This window comes from Perna viridis, chromosome 7, assembly GCF_037379345.1.
Source record: "Perna viridis isolate PV_CMFRI_1.1 ecotype Kerala chromosome 7, ASM3737934v1, whole genome shotgun sequence".
Taxonomy (NCBI): domain Eukaryota; kingdom Metazoa; phylum Mollusca; class Bivalvia; order Mytilida; family Mytilidae; genus Perna; species Perna viridis.
Window position 1 is genome coordinate 21,828,861 of NC_142451.1, and position 18,500 is coordinate 21,847,360.

Genomic DNA, 18,500 nt, shown 5'->3' on the forward strand with positions numbered 1-18,500 from the left:
AGGATGGGTGACAAGGATAATAGGGTCGACAAATTTTGATTGCCCCTGAAAAAAGGGGGGATGGGTAAGGTCGGGCAATTTAGCCTCCTGTGGCGGAGCGCAAAGGTTCCTACTCCTATCGAATACCACAGCAGGGTTCTTTAACGTGCGAGGAACGTGGCATCTTTCCCAACACGGTGCACCACTATGGTTTGCGGTCAGGTTTTCCGTATTATAGCCTGACAACCCCAGCATGTAACACGCCAGGGGTACCCCATTCCACCACCTGGGGCACACATCCCAGTTGCTCTGTGGGCAGAGCGCCTAGCCCCCGGCTAGATTTCTGAGCACTATTTAGTCGCCTTATACGACAAGCTTAGCGCTGCTGCAGGCCTATTCTTTTAACACTCGGACCTGCACGGGGCTTCCATTCATGTATAGTAGACAAGGTTTTTGCTACTTCGGGGTCTTTGTTAACTGATGTAGCATTGGCACTCACTGATCTACTTAAAACTTTTATTAGTTTCAAAATTAAAGAGCCCACGGCCTTTGGGCATGAACCATTTTCTTATGGTGGGCAAAGGGGGGGGGTAGTTTATTTTCTATAGGGGTCTATGTTACTCATGTTTCTTATGTCTTTGTTGATTTTAGTTTTTTGTGTGCTTTATATGCGTTTGTATATATGCATGTTGGTTGTTTTATCTGATTTGCAGGCTACCGTTCATTGAAGATTTATAGGGCTGTCGATTTTCCATTACTGGTTGAGTGGTTGTCTCCTTGACATATTCCCGATTTCCATTCTTTTTATGCCTTGGATTTGTAATCTCTTGATTATTTTCTGTTGTTTTTTTTTTTTTTTTTTTTTTTTTGTTTTTTTTTGTTTTTTTGTTTGTTTTTTTTTGCACCTAGCCTTTGTAATATACTAAATGATTGTACCATAGATTTAATGATTGGATATGAACTGAATACAAAACCAATAAATACCAAACACAAAACTGAAAGAAAAACATAACACTTTAATATTTCATAAGAAAAAACAAAAAAGCAGATCACAACATGTGATTTTAACTAGAAACGAAGGAAAATATTGCAAATGTCTAAAACATAGTCTTCCAAGCAATGCAAGACAATGGCGGAACATAAACATTTTTAAAGGTTTTTTTTTATCTGTTGTTTTTTTTTTACTAGGAAGCGGGAAATATTGTCTGTTTGAACTTTGTTTTGTTTTTTGGTTTACCACATTTTAAAACTGCTCGAGCTTTCCTCTTCTCTACTTTTTTCTTGTTTTTTTGTGTGTATTTTTCTTACAATCCCCTTTTCTCTAGCCGAAACACCAGACCTTTCAGTGATTCTTTCTTCATAATTATATGTTCAGTTTTATTATATTGAATAGTTAAGTTTAGCTAAGATGATTGTCACGTAGCTTTTACCTATGTTTTGTTAATATCATTTTATACTCTATACCATATATTATGGTGTAATTTACATTATAGAACTATTACTATTGACGCTAAATATCTCTAGGGATCATTTGTAGTCACTGTTCAAACCTGATATTCTCTGAAACAAAACAAAAATAATGCAAAAAGATTTTTGAGTATGTATTTACTTATGATTTTTTCAGGTATTCCTTGCTTGCGATAACATACGGAAATGGAGGACATTTTAATTGCAACATGAAAATTCAAGGATCTTGGTATCTCTATGATGGTCTAAAGGAGTACCATAGTGCAGGAACTGGCCTACAGAAACTATGCTCACCAAAACCAAGACAAGGCTATAGACAAAATTGTTTTATATTACCGTAATAAAATATCACCTTGAACCATGTGCTTTATAATATGCATTTTTCCTATAAGCATACGTTGAGATATTGCTCTTGTAGAGATCAAAAAGCATATATTTCAGGAAATTCAAAAAAAAAAATAAATAAATAAATAAATAAAAAAAAATAGATTAGTTTCTCAAAAAAAAAAAAAAATTAAAAAAAATAAATAAATGAAAATATTTGCTGAAAGTGTAAAAAAAAATCGAATTTTATTTTGGTCTGAAAAAAAAAAAATAAAAATTAGGAATTCCCAGGCCCTCCCACCATAAAAATGGTTCGTGCCTTAACCACTCTAACAGAGAATCAATGTAGATGTTCTTAAAAAAAAAGACGACAAGAAGAAAATATTAAGCTGCTGATTTCTTTAAATTTTGTGCAATAAATTACGTGTTCGATCAAGGTATGGTGTGAATTTAGGTTACAGACTACCAATTCAACCAATGAGCATTTGGAACGTACGCAAAAATAGTCCCACGCAGAAATTACCCCTGTTCCTCATAGTGCTGTGAAAAAAGTGCTCATCTTATTTAAAAAATTTAAACAGTCTCTGAAAGGAAAAACATTTCTGTACATTTTATAGGTGCATTTTGCTTCTTGTGATGTGAAGCCTAATCTCCATAATGGTTTCTAAATATACCCCTATCTTGTGAAAACACTGGGATTTCCCATTCAATTTATAGACCCTTCACTTCCGGTGACCAGTACTGCACTGCAAGTCTGCTAACCCCACATGCCATTCTGGGCATTGTGAGCTGACATATGTAGAATCATGCTGACATATAGTCCTCTGCAGGTTAAAGTTAAGGTAAAGTCCAGAGAAGCCATTGAATATTGTGAAATTAGCATAGAAGCCTATGGGAAGTGGAATTAGTGGTTTCGAGCCTGAAATGTGTAACGCGTACCCGTACTGTACCAACTTTTCCCGGTATCCAGATAAGTTTTGCTAAAATATTCATTCTTACGGTATGTTAAGAACTGAAAATTGCGTGAGATGTGGAAACGTCTATTTCAATTCATTTCGAGTCAAGAAAAATATGTATATTTTTTCTAAAAATTCTTGTTTGATCGGTTTTCTGAATTCCAACGGTCTTAAATATGTAACCGAAAATTTCCGTACCAAACTAATTATTGACTATTTCTCCCTTTCCTGTCCGAATTTTACGTTTTTCTGAAATCATTAAGGGGTTAAAACTTCGCCATTAGACTTTTGATAAAGTATTGAAAGATTTGACATTGTTATAATTATAAAAAGAACTGATTGACTTTGAATCCCCGTACTTGCAAAGAATGTATACAATCTTATCCACAATAAGAAAAGAAAGTATCATAAACAGTCTTAATTATTATCGTCAATGAAATTTTCATAATATTATGATATTCTATTGTCAAATATACATTTAAAATTGTACAGAAAACAAAAATAACGCACTTTCATTTTGGGTAAGGGAATTTCGGGTTACACATTTTAGACCTTTTGAAAACAGAAAAATATTTTTTTCTAAAAACATTTTAAAAATCATTAATTCTAGCCTAACCATTATGTCAATATTATATCAATAAATAAGGAATAAATTCCACAACGGCTTGCCATATCTTACATAGTTTACATGCGAGCAAAACGGACCAGTTGTGAAAGTTAAATACCGTAATAAGGAGCTTCAGGAATATCACTATCTAGTAATCGAAAATTAACAAAAGGAAAAAAATCTCTTTTGTCTTAGGTTGCCAGTTTCTAACATGACGGAAGAGTAATAAATTGTTAGATCTTGAATGTGATTTTCAAAGTTATGATTATTTACGGTCAAAATATCAAATATGTATCTAAAGGTATTATCAATTCATGCACCAAGCAGATCATGTTTAAAAGGATTCATGATGTTCTGGTGTTACACTCATTATTGAATTTATATGAATTGGAAAAGTACTCGAGGTATTTTGTTACGAAGTACTTCTGTACGATATCCACATTATATACATTTAAACATACAATTTATCTTCTCTTCTATTACCTTCTTTAATTTCTCTTGTCCCTTTCTCTTTCTTTCCCGACTCTCCCTGTTCCCGTGTTCTACTAAAAAGTGCCAGGGAGCGAAAAAAATTAATGTATTAATGTGTAGTTTCCATTGCCATGTGAGGCTCTTCTTATATCCTTGTTTTATAAACATCAACATTTAAGCTCAAAAGGTTCACAGTTTTAGATTTTTCCAGTTTGTTGGTAACTTGAGAATATAGTTTGTAGATTCGCTTGCATTATTTGTTTCAATAATTGGACTTACAAATTTTTTAGAATGTCTCCGAATTGTGGTAATTTTTTCTTCGGTATTTGGGCTTGGGATCCATTGATTTTAAGTCGTACTCTACTTCATCTTCACTTTCGATTCAGCCGCCCAAGATATCTGTGGTAACTGAGCTAAAATTATAGTCCTTTTCATGGATAACTTTGTGTTAATGTCGTTTTTAGGATGGCAGTTTGAATGACAGTTTAAAACATACTTGTGGTCTCTATATTGAGGAAATTAAAAAATGAATTAATATCTTCATAACTTAAAGTAAAAATCTATAGTTTATTTATGGCAAGTTATTTTTCGGTTTAATGTTAAGGAATAACATTGTTGGATCCAAAGTTCAAGGTGAGTATCTGTAGTAAAAATGATCAGGAATACACCAATAGTAAAATTGACCAATCAGAGTAGACCTGTCATGAGGTCAAAGTGTGTCATTGCTTATGCAAATAGATACAGCACTGAACATTGTACACCCATTGTTACTGTGAAACTGTGTCCAAATGTCATTAAAGTTTATCCCTTCTTTTCTTTAAATAAAGGCTTTTTCACCAAAAAATATGTTTAACTAAATTGATTACTGCAGGTCAATTTCTATCAGATGAATAACCAGACACAATGTTACTAGGATGTGTAATTAAATTATAGACACTTCCATAGTATTGATAATGAAGGATTCACCAATCATGAAACAAATATGAACATTAAGGAAATTTTCTTTCATGTGTTCAATACTGTACTTATCACAAATTAAACTGAAACTATTTACAGGTAGGTTTTTTTTACCAGAAGCCAATATTTTTATACTTGGTCAACGAAGGTTCAAAATGCATTTAAACTGATATAAAGGGAACTTTAAAAAGTTTTTGGTTCAGACAGGTTCTTGGATTATTCAGGGTTCAGTTTAGACAGGCTTCACTGTATATTTCATTATAATACAGAATGATAAACAGACAGATGGACAGTCAAGTGGCTTATAGACCTGCTTTCACTGTTGGAAACACTGGTGCGTAAAAAATAAAGTAATACAAAGTAGCTGCCATATCACATTTATTATTTTACATAATAAATATTCAATAAAATCTAATTAATGAATTACATCACATGATTTAAGAGTTGATACAAAATATTGGAGATGTAATAATGATGATTGCACCATACTTCACTGAATTGTATTGATAAGAATTCAGAAAGTTGACTTATTAAATGATCATTTTATCTTCATGGAGTAACGCAAGAAAAATTCTGATCCCATGTGATTGGAAGGGTGGATAAATGTCCACTAAAATTGTATATTATATTTCATTTCATTAAAAGATAAATGTTGCACCTCTGCTGCTCCCCTAAAAAAACAAAAAAAAAGAAACGAACAAGACAATTCTTTAGTTCAATAATGAGTAATTTTGAGTATCATAAGACCTAAACCCCTAGCCTCTTCTGTCAGTTCTTTTTAAGAACCTTTTTTATAAAGAGTATTTCAGATATTATTATTGAGCTAATGTTAGAACATCTTAAATAGTTCATTTTTCAAGCTTATGTGAAATGGATGCCATTAACCCATCTGTATTTTAAATAAATGTCCTGATAAATGTAAAACATGAAAGAATTAGAATGCCATCTTCTTTTTCTTCTTTGTCTTTTCCTGCTTTTTAGCTTCTTCAGTCTCTAATCTTCTTTCCAGTGCTTGTCTTCTCATCAATTCTGTATCCTACAAATAGCATAGCAGGTGGTAATGACAATGTGATTTTTTTAACTTAAATCCTTAATATTAGTCATCAGAAAAAATAACAAAGTTTCAAAACTATCATAATTTGTTCTTTATTTAAGCAATTCATATATTTTACAATTTCCAGCTTCATAAATCACTGGAATAGAAAACTGAATATGAATGAACTTGCAATGATACATATACTACCTGTACAGTGTACATACAGTACATATTCTTTTTGCTTAGGACAATTGTCACTTACACTCATTAGAAACCCATTTTCTATTTACATTGTAGATACTCCACAATAAAAAAAATATTGCTACAGAAGTGACTCTGATATGGATGTCTATGTGAGATAACCTGATGTATTTTTTTTTATCTTTAAAGTAATGTGTATTGTGTATTGCTTCAATCAGAACAATTAAGAAATAATTCGTGGAGGGGGTAGATTTGTACTCATTTTAACATGGGTACAGCATTTATATTCGATTATTTAATATCGAGCAACAGCGAGGAGTTAAATGAGAATATAAATGCCAAATCCATGTTAATTGAGTACAAATCTACCCTCAGAAGGAATTACTGTATTACTTTTCTTACATGACAGATACGGTAGTTTTTGTGACAAAAATTTCCCTGGGCGCAGCCAAAATAGCGGCTGTTCCATTTAACCTCCCTGTATGACAGTTGGATTAAATTTGTATATTTATGTCATCGTACGTGTTAAATGTGTGTATTTATATAACTGATTTCAATTAGATAGCCTCTGAGCCGTTAAATCATCGTGTAAACGTTTTTAAATGAGTGGTTTGTCTTGAAGCAACAGTGAAAAAAGAGTCAGTACGCAGGTGCTAAAGGTGGGGTTGTACTGACATGTACTGTTTGACGATATAAAGATGTCATATTAGAATGCAATTTTTATTTACATAACTGTAAAACAAGTGTATTTGATAAAACCTGCGAATGATTTACAGGTGCATTAGGTAAGTTTGAATTGATCAGATGCATTACATTGGCCCAATCAAAGTGTGTTTGATTATCCTTCACTGTATGTAGTGACTAATCAGGTGTGTTTGATTTACTTTGACAAGGGATATGTCAGGTGTGTTTTAGATATCTTCTCATGTGATTTATCAGGTGTGTTTAATTTACCATTAAAGGTAACAATTTAGGTGTGTTTGATTTATGTTGATTTTGTAAAATGCATTTCGTTATGGTTTTTAAAATGACTTCTATAGCATTATGCCAATACATAAATAGAAAAAGGCTATTAAAATCTAATATGAGGAAAACCATAAAAAAAAAATACATGAAAGGGAGATAACTCCATAAAATTATGATTTTTTTTTTTTGTCAGTTTTGTTACTCGCATGTGAAGAATATTACTTTGGAGGAGTATGTCTTCCTATACTAACTATTCTGTTAAATTTTGCCTTTCAAGGACAATAAATTTAACAAGATGTTGTCCAAAAATTTTGACTCCAGAAGACTTTGGTAGGATTTATCATATGGATCATTTCAGCAGTTTGAAGTCTCTATCTATCATAATTTTCAGGATATTGGCTGAAAACTGCAAAAAAAAATGTAATTTTTCATCTTTTAAGGGCAATAACTCTTACAAGGAGTCTGCTGACAACTTTATCCCTGAAGACATTTGTAGGCCTTGTAATAAGGATCATTTCAGCAACAGAAAGAATGTGGCTAAACCCACCAGTGTTGGAAATATAATTTGCGAAAAACTACTGCCTGACCCCTATGTTCTATTTTAAATAACAGCAACCAGGTTTTTCCACAAATCAAAAATCCCTTCATCAGTTCTTTGCAGGATACCCTCAAGGAACATTAATACCAAGTTTGATTCCAATCGGTCAAGTAGTGTCAGAGGAGGAGAGTTTTGAAAAATTATTAATAACGACCACGACAGACGATGAAGATGACAGATACCAAATGATGACAATAGCACACTTGGCCTTCTGCCAGGTGAGCCAAAAAAAAAAAAGTTAAATTTTCATCAAAATTCGAAAAATAGACACATGGTATATTATTATGTTACTAAACCTATGTTGTTCTTTGATAAAATATATTATAACTGTTCTTAAGTTGTAGAGGATCTTAATGTCTGCTTACCACATAATTATGACTTGCATCAAATTCTATTAATATTTCAAATATTTTTTACAGAATTATCTCCCCTCTTCTATGTAAATTAACATAGAAAATTTGAAATGCTTATTTTGAGGTCCCCACAACTAAGATTTGATAAGACTTAATATGTTTCTTCTGGGATATAAAGTTATAGATTAAAACTAATAAAAATCTTCTGTTTCAATTAGTTTAAGGTAAAAGACAAATTTTTGCTAAATTTAGGTTACACATCACTAGTTCAACCAATGAGCTTTTAGAATGTATGCAAAAATAGTCCTATACAAATTCTAGTGCATTTGTGTTGTGTCACTTTTGAAGAAGTACTCATTAAATCTGCACAAAGTGAACCTGTTTTAGCAGAGAGTCATATTTTCTTTATTTGTGTATAAAATGGTCACTGTAACTGACTTAATTTGTTTGCTTGAAGATCTCTTTTGTGAAATGTAGGGGATTCCCATTCTATTTTAGTCCATTGACTTCTAGGAGCCAGTGTTGCACTGCAGGGTTGTAAACCTATGATATTTTCAGTACTATTAGTGTAAGCATTTAGGTCATATATAGACTTGTTCAGGTTAAACTAAAGGTAGAAGAACTTAGTGAAATTAATATTGGAGCCTAAGAGAAGTGACATTGTTAGTCTGTTATCTTGATTGACTTAACTATCAATCTGAAGAATATATTTAAAATGAGTTTGTTTTACCATTGTTTTACAATTGAAAGTTACATTAAACTTGTTTTATTTGCCTTGATAGGTGATATATGGTGAGTTAATTTATATTGGTGATGTTTCCGGAGTATAATATTTAGATTGAATAATCAACACCTAAACAGAGAGATGAAAGTTGCCCTTATCTCACTGTGGTGAGGCAGAACAGGATACAACCCACATTTTACATACAAGCAAGAACCATCAGGCATTGAGACAACGGATACAGCCATTACCAACATCTATCAAGGATAAGCTATATAGAACAGGGAAGACTTACAGAAAACCATCATACTCCAAATGCATTCATTTTTGCAGTTGCTAAATTTTATGGATTCTATCAGATTAACATATTTATAGTTTCAAAAAAAGTGTTTAGTGTTATTTTAAATTGTTCAAATCAATTTCGCAGGTATTATTTTTCTACGTTTTCTGTTCAATGCTAAAATAGCGAAAATTTTAACACAGCTTAAGTTGGTACGTTTACAGTATTAATAGAAGAAGCAGAAACCAAAAAGTTTTCAAATCAATTTCGTGGGTATTATTTTTCTCAGTTTTCTATCCACAGCTTAAGTTAGTACACTTACAGTACTTGTAGAAGAAATCTAAAAGTGGATTGTACTACAAGAAACAACATCAAACTGAACAATGTGTATTAAACATACACAATCATATACAAAGTGTGTTTCATTTACCTTGACAGGTGATGCATCAGGTGTGTTAGAATTGGATGATGCAGGTGACTTGTTCGGACTTTTCTTGGGAGATATACTGTTAGGTCCAGCAACAGATGGAGGGAGTCGACTACTGCCCCATGAGGTACCAGTTGATGGTTTCTTGTTCTCACTTATATCATTGATTTCTTCATCTTCTAAAATAGAAAAGCAGTGATCACACATTAGAACTTATACACAAGAGGTACTTTCCTCTAGTCAAAAAATAATTTTTTATTTATTTCACATAGCATAGAACAAAAAAATTCTTTCTTCAATGCAGTAAATATGAGTTTGTTAAAAAGTACTTGAATAGTTTAATTCACTGAAATAAGGAAAAAGTATCTTTACTCACAGGTATCACTTCCCATGTTTATCTAATTTTTGTTGGTGGATATTATTAGAAAATTATGATTTCAATTGAACTTTCACATTTCTTTATGAATTTGAATTTGTGGTTGGACTGAACCACAAAACCATGATTGATTGATTGATTGATTGATTTTAGTTTGATGTCCTATGGCAGGTATTTCATACATTCAGCACAACTGACCAATCAAACAGACCCTGCTTTCTTCTAGATCAACACACTAAGCCAGATCTTTATTGTGCTAGCTCACAAAAGCAACAACCGCAAGTGGGCATGCCATCCTACTCTAACACATTATTCTGACTTCAAGCCTTAGCCAACCCGTTGTCACTCTATCTCCTTAAATACTATGTGCTTGGAGTAGTGACTACCAGTTTTAAAATCTTTGGTGTGACTCAGTCAGGGATCATGCTCCCTGATACCAGTATGGCAGTTATAAAACCATGAAAATTGGAAGAAAAAAAAAACAAGCAGGAGACTTAAAGGAGAGTTCTTCATGATGTCATCACTTACCTGTGATTTGGATTTGGTTGGCAAAAAATCCATTGAGTGGTATCAATTTTAAATCATCATAACTTTTTAATTTTAATTGAAAAAATTCTTTTGGTTCCCAAAATAGCAAATAAAATTTATTTCATCAATGGAAATTTTAAATAAATATTCCGTAATAAGACAATACATGCATAAGATTTTAATTGTAATTTTATACAAAAATAGAGGTTTACATATAAATACATTGTATTATTACAAATTTATTTTTCAAGTAAAAGAGTTATAAATTTGAAAAATGGGAATTATTTTATCTAAATGAGACATTTTACAGAACCACAATTGGATATAAAATAACTAGGTTATAAAGTTTTGAAAACATGGATTCTAATAATGAAATTGTCAATTGTTTATTTAGTTGTTTATTTGCCAACCAATCTGACAATTAATGATATGCAAATTAGTGAATATGACATCACTAATGAGATTGGTGAACTCTCCTATTACCTATAAAACCATGAAAATTGGTTTCAAACTATTAACAATGAACAATAGTTCTGTCACAGTATTCATGGTACCTTATGAGAAACTGATAAATTGGAGCTTTGTTGTCAATTGTACTGGTATATCTATCAACCACAACATATTTTGGATAAGTTTCTAAGAATGTTTTTAAGAAGCATGTACACAGAAAAATTTTGGCTGGAAAAAAGATGTTTGAATAGGAGAATATCTTTACAAGAGAAAATACTCTAATTTGACTGAAGATGAAAATTTGAGTAAAACTAATTTGGCACAGCAAATATTTTTTGTGGTACAATGACCTGATTGGGTAATAACATTTCTTTGAACAATGTTTTTTAGAAACACCTGGAAACAGTGTTTGCAACTTTGAATGAGCTACCTGATGGTATATCATTTTCAAAAGTACAAGATTGCTACACATAGCCATACATCCTCCTTTGTCCCTAAAAGTTTAAGTGCAATTGTCCAATTACTTCTGTAAATTTATCGAATCAAAATGGCTACACAAAATGATCTACTACATATGGTAACTAAATGTCCTACAAAATTTGAACAAAATCCGTTGAGCAGTTTCTAAGGTATTGCCTCCACAATGTGTGAAGGACAGACGGATGGATGGACAGATTGATGCATACATGGTCACTAGTATTCCTATGTTCCATTCTGCATAGCGACAGGGGACAAAAAGCCACCATACCAATAAGCATTATGGCAAAACTGATGGAAAGCCTACTATATCTAAATGTGTATACACCATAACCACTTATATAATTTATTGATTAATATATTTAAACATAAAGGTAATTAATTGTAATAAAATTTCCTGGAGATAATTTAACCAGTAATGAAGAATAAAGCATGCGTAAACATACAATAGCATCATCATGATACAAAACATACACATGTATCGACAAGACAACCTGGAAAAAAACAAATAATGCATGCAGAACAAACCTAGAGAGGATGATTCTGTTTCTGTATCAGCTGTAATGTTAGAGTGCACACAATGTTATGAACACCAAGTAAGAGAATATAAATAAGAAAATGTTTTAAAGTCAAAAACCACTGTCAGAGTTGTGAAACACATGCACAAATCTATCACATCAATACATATTTTGTATATTTTAATAATTCTGTGCTTGTTTTTAATTGCTTTTAAAAGTCCAAAAGGTCAAAAGAAATACTACCAGTATGTCTGTTTCCTACTATCCTACCTATCCTAGTTTTTTTATTTTTTTGCATATACTGAATATTTTACGGCCACTTTGGCTCAAGCACTGTTAAAGTCTAGATTCCCCCCCATTAACTCAATGCACAATGTTTTTGACAAAAAAGAAAACAAATTCCCTACCTACCTACCCTATGTTTTTCTTGCTGACAGCAGGAACAAAACTAGCATTTCTTTTGGCTTTTGTGTGAAAAATTACAATTTATGGCTTTAAGTCAGGATAATTTACTATAAACGTATAAACTTTTGCAGATTCTGCAAGTGAACATATTTGGGAATATCACATTTTTTTGTAAGATGATAAAGCGTTATATAGTTTAAATATAAATTTCACAGTTCCTATTTTTCTGTTCACCACTAAATAACGAAAATTAATTCACCCGAAAATGAATACATGTACAGTATTCATCAAATACAAAAATGAAAAAAAATCAATGAGAATCTACCACAACTTGAATGTACAGAGCTCTTTGTTTTTATCAGTTACAGAAAATTTATTAGGAAAAAGTGTTTGTGAAGGTGAAACTTCTGAAGAAAAGTCACTATAAAAACAGACAGGAGGTGTTTCATGCATGTAAACACAAAACTCACTGAAACAGGTACAGACAACATAACTGTATTTAATTTTTATATGGCTGCGAAAAATTGGGGTCCTATATTGATATGGTGCTGTTGTCAGCAGGCACTTGGTTTTTGTACAAAAACTGGATCTTTATAAAATTTAATAATAAGGTTGCAAACCACAAAAAAAGAAGGTTGGTAATGAATTGTGGGGTATGGTCCCAACTGTTTTTAGAATTAGTGGCCTAAAACAAGTATTTTATAGAAGTTAAGTATGTAACTCCAGTAAAAGCATAGGAATGTCTATAATATTGTTCCACAATACTCCATACCACAATGGTCAGACCTGGATTGATTTTTGTGGTAAAGACTTGAACTTTTAAGAAATTAGGGGCCAAAAAGAGGGGACAGAGACATACATTTTCCTGATATCCGGACAACAACTTGACTATTAGTGAATTAATCTCTTTGAAATTGTATTACAAGGTACAATACCACCAAAGAAAGTCAAGGATGGATTTTATGGGACTGTGACTTGACCCAAGTAAGAATTAGGAGCCACAAAAGGACCAAAAACAAGATTTTAAAAATTTTTTGAATGATAACTTGGGTGAGAAAGAATGGATTGCTTTCAAATGGTACCGCAAGTTGCCATATACAAACAGGAAGTTTGTGATCCAATTTGCAGGTTTTGGGTTGAAAAATTTGGAAAAAAGGGCCAAAGAGACTATTTTTGGATCTGGACAAATTTTTATCTTGTGTAAAATGTCTAATCTTTATCAAAATTCAAAGATGTATCAAGTTTGACATGTGAGGTCATACTTGCCCAAATTATTCAGAGTTTGATCCCTGTTGTTGTATCAAGCTGCATACAGCCAAACATTTTATTCATTCTGATCTTTCATTTTTGAAAAAGAAATTATATATTTTGTGTATGAAATAAATTTGCAAGAGTTATCGTTCTTGATTTGGTTGATTTACACAGGAGATAAAACAACTGTTTTCTACAAAACATACATCTCTTTACAAATATGACTATAGATGGGTAAAAATATAACATACTGGTACATGTTCATGTATGTACAACCAAAAAAGCAATGTTTGTTCAGTGTTTTTTTCTACAACTTGAATCACCTCAACGTCTAAACATTTATGGAAAGGTACAGGTATTTATATAGAATTTATAAATTCAGAAGAAAGCCAAATTGATATTAGGTTGAGAGATTGAAGAATACTTTTTGATCTACTAGCTAATGAATAAGAAAATGAAGTGAGTGTATGACATGGTGAAATAATGAAAAAGAAATGATTGTTATGCAAAGGCTATAAAAGAATTGAATGTTAAGAAAAATAGTTCGAAACTCTTAATTTGAAAATCAATAAAAATGGACTAATAAACTCTTTACTGAAACTTAAACATTACAAGCCTTAAGAGTGCTGCAAGAGAGGATAATTTGTATATAAGAAGAAATTTTAAAAAGTAGCTTTGTCAATGTGTGAAATGTTTATAGTGTGGAATTAAAAACATATCCTAAACTTACTTTTCTCCCTGTGTAACCAGGCATGCTTTGTCATTATCTGTCGATACAAGTCTTGTCCTTCCTCATCAAAAGCTGTGTTACCTAGATTTTTTACTTCCTCTTCAAAACCCTTAATAAAAAAGAACTATCATCAACTACAATGTGATAACAAAAATTATCTGAATCTAAAATTGTATTATAACAATTGAAAGTGATATTCATGAATAAATTAATTTGAGATAAATACAGTAATCTGATTGGTTAAAATAATTTTGTTATATCTCAATGGATAATAAAATATTGACACACCCCTATTCAGTTAAATTCAGAGCTACTTTTCTCATGTTTAAAGATAAAAATATGTTTTAAAAATAATTTATAAGAATTGGCAATGATAAAAATTTTGTCTATTGAAAAATAACATAAATTTTCCATGTGCATATTATGTTTATTGAACTTCGCGCAATAAACAATATGCACATGGAAAATTTATGTTATTTTTCAATAGACAAAATTTTTATAATAGCCAATTCTTAAATGAGTCTTTAGCAGATAAGTTTTATAAGTATACTGCAATACATAAGCTGTAAACAAACAGATGTATATGTTTTAGAGCATTAATTTGAATAAAGTACATGTACTTAATACAGAATTATAATCTTAATGCAAACAGTCAGAATGAAAAAGACACAAAATGATATTATTAACGGCTTCTTTTAAAAGAGAAATTCTTGCATGTTTGTTTTTTTTTTTGTTTTTTTTTTTCAGTTTTTCATACAAAATCATACCTTTGACATTAACATTGTATTTTCAAATGCTGTTTGTACAAATTCTTGCGTTTCTATGTGCTCTGAAAAATTAAACAGGAAACAAAATTATGCATGATTAATTTTATGAATACTTATACTTAAACAATAGAAGTTTTTCTTTCCAGCACAAAATGTTTTAATTCCTGCTTTTAACTCTGTATTCTCAAGATATGCATGGATGTGTGTATTCATTCATTCACCTATTGTGCATCATTTTTGGGAGGTTATTTCCTTAATTTAAGTTCTTAACTTTAGACAACAAGAGGAATAATTTTGTTGATAGTTATCAAGTTTTGCTTATATTATTTTTTTAGTGTAGTGAATGCTGATTGTTTCTGTATTTAAGAAATTTCCTTTGGGTAATGTGAGCTTCTTCTTCACTTGCTGCAATTCTGTAGTGTTCCTTGTATAATCCATTTTGTGCCTCTTCTTCACTTGCTGGGATTTTACAGTGTTCCTTGCATAATTGATTATGGCTACAGATCTCCCTATATTTGAAACTTTGGTATTTTTACTTCCTGTAAATGAAAACCCAAGTTTTCTAGACATGCAGTGAATACTGCTAATGTGCAATAGTCACACCATATCTCTTTCATTGAATTTTATACTTACTTCTACTTGCTTTCACACCCTGTGACTTGTAATCGTCTATTTCTTTGTCTTTACTTTGCATTATTTTGAACAACTCCTTCTGTCTACGAGTCAATTCACCAACCATGGCCATCAGTGGAACTATAAGATTTTCTGATGCCTATAAGTAAAACCAGAGGACGCTTACCCTACCGGTGCACCTGGTCCATGCTCCCAGTTTTTAGTGGAGTCCGAGTTGCTTATTTGCTTTTGTTACTTTGTCTGTATGATTTAAGTTACTTTATGTTCTTTGTTGTGTATGTCTGTTTTGCACATCTGGTCTTTGTCCCTGGATTACATTCTTTTGATTACTGCTATAATCTTGGGTCCTTGATTACTCTTTGAATACTTTATATACATGTACATTAAAAAAAAACAATGTGCAATGTTTATCATATTGAACTTAAATTTGTCAAAATTTCAAACTTGACCTCTCTATTAATTTAGCATGTTTAAATGTTCTCATTTTTATAAATTTGTATAACAAAACAAAATTCCTCTGGTTTTGTCAACTGTTTTAATTGAATAGTTACATGTACAGTTGTACATGCAACCGTATCCTACATGTACATGTACTTGCATATAGGTGGGAAAATGTGAAGAATGAAATTATATGAACATCTTTATGCATACAAAACATTGTGTGTATTATTTGTTGTTGTTTAGGAGCCATGGGAATGCTCCTGTAAATGCAGAGTTAAATTTGATTTTCTAATGATATGTGGAAAAATTATAAGAAAAAGTTACAAAAACCTAATATATATGCATTTCTGACCAAGTCTCACATTTTCACATAAATATCGCAATAACTTCTGAATTCAGAGTAACTAAAAAGACATTTACCAATTCTCTTTCTGCATTAATACCAATAAATTGCCAACAGAATGGTAAACCAGCTAGCTGTGAATTTATTTTTAGAATCATTTTTCTTGTGTCACCACTCTCCTCCCTTTTAAATCCAACTGATATGTTAGTTCCTCTTTCTTGGCTCTCCAAACAATTCCTAATCTGATCTAGTATTCTAGTAACAGGAGCTTCTATACTTGGGTTAAGTTTCTGGAAGAAAAACCAAAAAGATAAAAAAAAATGTGCAAACAATGTCCTTGACATGTAGAGTTTGGGTATCGGCATGGAGCTGATCCTTCATACAATCATGTACTTTATACATATGATAAGAAAACACAAAATGTACATTTGTAGATACAATAATTTGTTGACCTCCATCTCCTGTTGGAAATAAATAATTTTCTTTTTTAAAAATACTTGATAACATTTCTATAGTGTTTTTTTAAAAAGTGCAGTTTCATATAAAACATAAATTATTGACAAATAATACATTTATAATGATCAAAGGAAATTTGACCTTTTAACAAGTATCTAGGGCAAGGCAGTGATTTTTCTTCTGTTTTGGGGAATTGAGAAAAAGAGTGAAAACTGTAATTTTTGGAAATAAGCTATATACAAGTACTTTGTACATGAAGGTAAGGATTTTTAAACAGTATTTAATTTGTAATTAAAATCCTTGATGAGGACCATTACATGTACAAAAAAATGTACATCTTACATACATATGTGTATATCCATTTTAATCATATACATAGATGTAACTGTATCTTGAGACTATCTTTCAAAGCAAAATGAGGACCATTACACGTACATGTACATCTTACATATATTTTGTATCTCCATTTTAATCACAAACATATCTTGAGACAATGTTTCAAATCACAACAGGGTATTACACTACTAAAATTTAGGAAATTTTTACTATAGGGCCAAAATTTTAAACTAAATAGGGTTGAAAATTCACAGCTAATGCAATTAAATGAATATATACATGTAACAAATGTATACACACGATTTTGATCTAACATACATGCACACTCCTTGTTTGGATGTACAGATCAACATTTATAATGATTAGTAATATGTTACTAAATTAAAGAAAATGGAAAAGATATGGTGAAACACAATGTTGCCTTTAAGATGAAATTTAGAATGGCCTGAGGGTATACTGTCAGCTGCGTAATAATACAAACCTTGTTCAATTGTAGTATCCTTACAAATTGTAGAAGGTTTAGTCTGAGATTAGTCTGCTGTCCAACACCTTTTTTCCAAGACAAGTTGGGCCACCCCAGATTGTCTAAAAAAAAACCGTTGGACATCAGACTTCAGAGAAATCTAAATCTCAGGCTAACGAAGAGTTTAATCCATATCTTGCTTTCCATCCCCTGACATTTTTTACAGCTTTGAATATCAAAACTAGTTACCTGAATACGTTTCTTTAAAGCGTTTTCAGACAGTTCCTCATACCAAAAGTTTGACAAATCTGTAACCAGCAGTTCGTAGGAGTCCTGAGTGAATTTACATTTTATCAAATAAATTTCGCCATCTATGTTCAACGGCTGCCATGGAATAGACGTTAAACTAGGCTTCCATTTTCTTCTCCATTCAATTTCGGTCATTTTCAAAGAATTATTTCAAGCTGTTTCCTTTTGAGTGCAAGAAAATAATATCGGATGTTGATATAAGGGAGGTAATTCTTGTAGTTTAATTGCTAAATTACGACGACAAATTCGTCAATGGATCACAAAATAACACCATTTTTACAGTTAGAAGATTAGTTAATACCGTTTTATTATAATATCGGATATGGCGGCATATTACACTTGTTTTATACTGAAAGAAATCAGAAAAGCACATCGTGTCCCTTCACGATGAAAGAAAGATGTACACGTATGTCACATTAAAATTTCATTATCTAGTCAAAACATATCACCACTGACCAGGTCTAGCACCTTTAGGAAGATAATTCAAGAGACAATAGTGTTTTCTGGTTTAATTAAAAGAACCAAAACAAACAAACAAACAAACAATTTATTGGTTGCTAAAACATTTGAGATGCCGAGTAACCGACAAGATATTAGATTTGTCGACTTTTAAGGAAAACTAAAGATTTCCACTTCCAGTATTTTCATGATAAATTTTGTTCTAAAAATGGTCA

General features: G+C 31.5%; 1 protein-coding gene across 2 annotated transcripts; it reads right to left on the reverse strand.

The window, feature by feature from the left end:
• Positions 1-5,122: 5,122 nt before the first annotated feature.
• Positions 5,123-18,041, reverse strand: LOC148611787 (non-homologous end-joining factor 1-like). Of its 2 annotated transcripts, XM_088592676.1 has the most exons (8): positions 17,767-18,041; positions 16,340-16,552; positions 15,479-15,617; positions 14,846-14,907; positions 14,079-14,187; positions 11,703-11,732; positions 9,347-9,522; positions 5,123-5,797 (listed from the first exon to the last, which is right to left on the reverse strand). In XM_088592676.1, exons 1-8 carry the CDS (start codon positions 17,959-17,961, stop codon positions 5,696-5,698), a joined length of 1,026 nt encoding a protein of 341 aa, XP_088448802.1. In that variant the 5' UTR covers positions 17,962-18,041; the 3' UTR covers positions 5,123-5,695. The 2 variants fall into 2 exon arrangements, with proteins under 2 accessions (XP_088448802.1, XP_088448803.1); XM_088592677.1 differs by lacking the exon at positions 11,703-11,732.
• Between the last annotated feature and the right edge of the window lie 459 nt (positions 18,042-18,500).

Excerpts from the sequence above, each read along its gene's own strand:
- LOC148611787 (XM_088592676.1), bottom strand. The coding sequence starts at position 17,961 with ATGACCGAAATTGAATGGAGAAGAAAATGGAAGCCTAGTTTAACGTCT. Across the intron at positions 16,553-17,766 it reads CTTTAAAGAAACGTATTCAG|AAACTTAACCCAAGTATAGA; the intron begins GTAACTAGTTTT and ends TTTTTCTTCCAG. Across the intron at positions 11,733-14,078 it reads CTGGTTACACAGGGAGAAAA|CTGATACAGAAACAGAATCA; the intron begins GTAAGTTTAGGA and ends CTAACATTACAG.